At 65.4% G+C, this 4,837-nt stretch overlaps 1 protein-coding gene and 1 long non-coding RNA gene across 2 annotated transcripts in view; one reads left to right on the forward strand and one right to left on the reverse strand.

The window, feature by feature from the left end:
• Positions 1 to 155, reverse strand: part of LMNA (lamin A/C) — an 8,718-nt gene extending 8,563 nt beyond the window's left edge. The window contains exon 1 of the mRNA XM_040452349.1: positions 111 to 155. Within this exon, the coding sequence (XP_040308283.1) occupies positions 111 to 155 (45 nt within the window). The remainder of the gene's footprint in view (positions 1 to 110) is intronic.
• Positions 156 to 2,457: 2,302 nt separating this feature from the next.
• LOC121015611 (uncharacterized) lies at positions 2,458 to 4,162 on the forward strand. Its single transcript, XR_005783903.1, has 2 exons — positions 2,458 to 2,778; positions 3,703 to 4,162. It is a non-coding gene; the product is annotated as an uncharacterized LOC121015611 (long non-coding RNA).
• Positions 4,163 to 4,837: the final 675 nt, after the last annotated feature.

A 4,837-nucleotide genomic window follows, 5' to 3' on the forward strand; every position in this document is an offset into this window, starting at 1 on the left:
GGTGGTGGGGGGGGGGGATGAAAAAGAAGAAACCGCTGGTAAAGTGAAGCTCCGCGGCGGCCGCAGGCTCCCGCTCCTTGGGCCAGTTCCAGGTGCAGGGCCTGCCCCACAGAGGCCTCCTCTGCCTGCAGGCTGATGGCCACGGCCACCGCCATGGCCGGCTCTCAGCACCTGGGAGAGCTGCAGGGAGCTCAGGGTGGGGCCAGCTCAAGCCCTCCTTGAACAGATGAGGAAACTGAGGCCCGTGTGCAGTGCCGCACACGGTGGCAGCAGGGACAGGGTCACGGTCCACGCTGCCGTTGGGGGCTCCTCCCCTCTGCCGCACCACCCTCCTTGGCCACAGGAGGAAGAGGGGTGGCCTGGGCCGGGGGAGGCGGGAAGGAGCCCCCCGCTCCCGAGGCTTCAGGCAGCATCTCTGGGGACACGACTTCCCGGACCTCGAGAACAGAGGAGCGGGTGCCGGCCCTCTGCCAGGCTCAGTCAGCCAACCACCCTCAGCCTCGGGCCGTGGGGTACAACGGCAGTAATCCTAACAACACGACGGCAGCAAATGCCCCGGCGGGGCTGATCACGGAGCAGGCACTGCTCTCAACGTTAGCACTCAGTCTGCACAGCTGCCTACAGTTCAGGCCATCACCGTGTGACCAGGGACACTGAGGCACAGAGCACGTCCGGGGGCCCACAGCAAGTCGGTAGCCCAGCAGCCAGGGGGTCTGCAGAGCCCTCGGCCCCGCCACCAGGGCGGCCTCCCGAGCAGCAAGGGGTCTAGCTGCCTATCCGTCCCGGAGGCTGGACTGGCTTTGCCCACAGGGGGAAACCGCCAGCACCCGGGGAGGGGAGGGGGGGCCCCTGCGGTTTTCTCAGTCAGGCTGGGGAGCTCCCATCTGTGGGGAAGAAGCCACTATCACCCACAGGCTCATGACTCAGCCCTCAGGAGTTGTGGCCGGGGAGCCACACGGACACCCCAAGAGAGGGTGCATGCAGGGCCCGGCGCCTCCCCCGTCCCCCACCTCCCTGCGCCAGCAGGGACCACAAGCAGAGCCTGGCCAGGCGGTTGGCGCGTCAGGTGCCAGGACCACTGGGGCGGCGGGTGGGGTTGGGCCGCGGAGCTGGGCGGCAGGTGACTCATCCCGGGGCAGAAAATACCCCGGCGGGGTCAGGAAATCCTCTAGCGCTCACAGGGGAGACCCTGACTCTGCCCCTGTCCTGCCCCAGCCCTCACGTCCAGGCTCCTCCATCCCAGGGGCCTCGTGGGGCGAGGAGGGCTGGGCATCCTGTTTCTGCCTCTTCCCACGGCGGGCAGCTCCCATCTCGGGAGGGGGCAGGGGGCAGGGGGCGGGGAGGGCAGGGTGCGGAGAACCCGGGCCCAGGGCGGGGCCGGGGGGTCTGCCGGGCCTCGGGGGCAGCAAAGGGGTCGGCTGGGCACGGGGCCAGGAGCTGGCCCGCTGGCTGAGTCACCCCCCCCCCCCCAGCCCTGCTCGGATGCCAGATATGGAAGCCAGGCCGCCCAGGCCTGTTTGGGCCCCGTTGCTGGGGACAACTTGCAAGGCCCTCGTTTCCTCCCCCACTAGGCTGAGGAAGAGATACGGGGACAGAGACCTGGGGCTGAACATACGAGGGGGAGGGGAAGATGGCCACGGGGCTTCCAGGAGCTGGCCCAGCCCTGCAGGGGCTCCCGCCCCAGTCCCCTCCAGCCTCAGCCCCTCAGCCTCACCGGCACACAGAGTTCCCCATGGCGAGACCCCAGGACCGGAGAGAGGGGTGAGGGTGGGCGGGGGCGGGGGGGGGGGGGGGGGCGGAAGAGCGAGGTCTCCGAGGGTCCGCAGGGAAGGGCGCCCCCTGTGGCGGGGCGGGGCCGTGCAGGGCAGGCGCCCCCTGTGGCGGGACGGGGCCGTGCAGGGCGGGGCGTCCCAGTGTCAGGATGGGCGGGCGGGTAGGCACCAGCGCCAGGGCTGTCCCCTCTTTTCCCTGGACGGCAGAACTCGGCCCAAGCCTACTTCCTGCCAGTGCGGGGCGGCTCCTGTTGGCCACCCTTCCCTTTGTTCCTGCAGCTCCTCCCCCTGCAATCTATCTGCCTCCACCTCCCTGGGCCGCGGGGCCCTCAGCCCTGCAGCTCTTGTCCCCACCCCTGACATGTGCTCAGCCGTTGTTTTCATCTGCCAGTTTATTATCTGTCCACTAATGTCTGGGGCTTTTCCAGTCTGTGCCTGGAATGCCTGGGGGCTAGGAGTCCACACAATCCTGGCTTCCAGGGGGCCTCCTCCCGGGCCAGCCTCTGCACCTTTACTGGTGGGGAAACCAAGGCCTAGACAGGAAAAGGCTCAGGCACTGAAAACCTGCCCGCCGGGTCACCTGAGGACACTCACGGCAGACAGGGACAGAGCCCTGAGAATGGCAGGGTGCACGGCAGGGTGGGGGGAGGGGAGGTGCGGGGAGGGTGGCACCCAGGCACCCAGGAAGACAGCCTGGGAGAGGCCTCGACCCCCGGCTCCCAGTCCAAGGGTGATGCGGCCCAAACGCACACACTCCCACAGCTGGGGGTGAAGCGGGTTGGACACCCCCCACCCCGAAAGGGAACCACTGCTTGGTCTGTTGGCTGGTCTGTGGGTCTGCCAACACCTTCTGGTAAGGGCAGGATGTGGGAAGGCGGGGACATCTGGCGCTCCAGGCACCAGCCCCGTCTGGAAAAGAGACCTTCAACAGAGGAACTGAGGGGGAATAGCTTTCTTCGAGTCCCACCCGCTGACGTTCTGAGGGTCTTACAGCTGGAAAGCGCAGGTAGGCCCCTCGGGGTGGACCCCACCCCGACCTCCCCACACAGGCCTGGCCCTGCTTCCACCTGCCGCACACGCCTGGGGTCCGGGGCCCTCAGATCCCCGTCCAGGGGCGCTCGGCCCCAGCTGTCCTCCCCCTAGACAAAGCCAGGTGGCAACTGTAGGCAGAGGGAGGGCTGGAGGAGAGGGGCCGGGGCCGAGAAGGGGACGGGAGGCCTGTGGACATGTTCAGACTCAACTCCGGCAGAGGCGCTGGGGCTGGCAGGGGGCCAGGCCTGAGTCACAGCTGCTGGGTGTATCAACGTGGCGTTGTTCGCAGGCAGGAGGAGCCTACGGCTAGGAGCTGGGCCCCGGGTCCTGGACGACAGGCAGCCGGCTTCCTGACCAACTGCTCTCTTAGGGTCCCTGCCAACTCCGCTTTCCTTCTTCTTGGCCTGACTCTCAAGAAGTCACTCTTGACTTCTGTGCAACAATGAAGCGCCGAGGCCTGGGGACAGACCAAAAGGAGGAGGGGCCTGGGTCACAGCCTAGGAAGAGGCAGACTGTCCTGAGGGGAGAGAGAGGGAGGCGCCGGCCGGAGTAGGGACATTTAGGGGATCCCCACAAGAAGCTGACTCAGGAGTTCCTTCTTTGGGATGCATTAACCCTCTATCTGGATTATCAACCTTGATGATGGCAAGAGGGGGCGGGAGCTGCACCCCAAGCTCGGCAAAGGAAGTGGGAGGGCCTAGGAGTTCTAGTCCCGCCGCATTCCAGCCCCAGCCTGGGAAGGTGCAGCCTTAGGAGCCTCGGCACCAGGGGGCCTTGGCGATCCGTCTCCCCTCAGCTGCCCAGAAACCGGGCTCCTTGATATGAGGGTCTCTAGCTCCCCCGATCCAGCCCTAAACGGACCCACGTGCTCTGTCCCCTCCCTCTGTCCCCCATGCAGGGGCCACCCGGAGCCATCTCTTGTCTGACGGAACAGCTCAGGGTCTCCCGTCCACTCTGCACTCCGCCCTCTGCCGTGACTCAGCTCCTCTCTCGGGCCTGGGATCCCAGCCAGAATTAATCCCGGCTTCCTCTCCCGCCAAGGGACAGGGAGCACCCCTTCCCCGCCCGGCTCCTCCTTCCCAAACTCTGTCCTCTTGCAAGACCCCCTCACAGCCCGGCCCCAGGTTGGGAAGGGAAACGGGTAGGCCACCCAAGGTCAGCGTGCGCCTCCCTCCGGCTGCAAGCACGTGTGTCGGGCCTTGGCCAACTCTGAGGTAACAGCCCTGCCTTTCCCAGGGCCTCCCGGCGCCCCCGGCACAGGCCTTCTCCCCAACACAGCCCTCGCCACTGTCCTCAAAGGGGAGGCGTCCCAACAAAGTGTCCTTTCCTACTAGCAATAAAAACAGCAGAGGCCAAGAGCGTATCGTCATAATTACCTGCTCCTAACAAACTTTCTTTGAGAAAGAGAGAAGCGTGTCCGCACGTTTGACTGCACGGCTCGTGGCAGACATTTCTACTGAGCATAGCACTGGCTGCTAATTATATTCACATTAAGTATATTTGTTTCTCACGTTATAGCTGGGTATTGTGGAGGACTGACGTCTCACGCCGTGGGTCACGGTTCTACTCCGTGAGGGCTCTCTGCAGACCTTCTACTCGAACCCCTTTATTTCACAGCTAGGGAAATCCAGAGAGGGGACGTGGCTTGCTCAGGGTCACACAGCCATTTAGTGGCAGGACCCAGCCTAGGACACCGAGGGCCAGGGCTGTTTCCACTACCTCATGCAACCTGTCGCTTGGCTAGTGGACCACCTCACGTCTTGTTAAGGGACAGGAGACCTGCGACCTCTCTCCAGACATTTCCAAGAACGTGAGAGGTTGGCCTGCATCACCTTCAGGGGCACTGGGGCTCCAGGAGGTGGGAATGGGGTGAAGTTGCTGGGGCCAGGCCTCTGAGCCGACCTGGTGGGGGGGTGCGGGGAGGCAGGCTGGGGGAGGGGAGCGGAGGCACAGCTGGTGGGTGAAGGCGTCCCCTCCCAGTTGTTCCCCCAGCTGTCCCTGGCTTCAGCCCTGACACTGAACTACTGAATCCC

This window comes from Herpailurus yagouaroundi, unplaced genomic scaffold, assembly GCF_014898765.1.
Source record: "Herpailurus yagouaroundi ecotype Mexico unplaced genomic scaffold, PumYag 207, whole genome shotgun sequence".
Classification (NCBI taxonomy): Eukaryota; Metazoa; Chordata; class Mammalia; order Carnivora; family Felidae; genus Herpailurus; species Herpailurus yagouaroundi.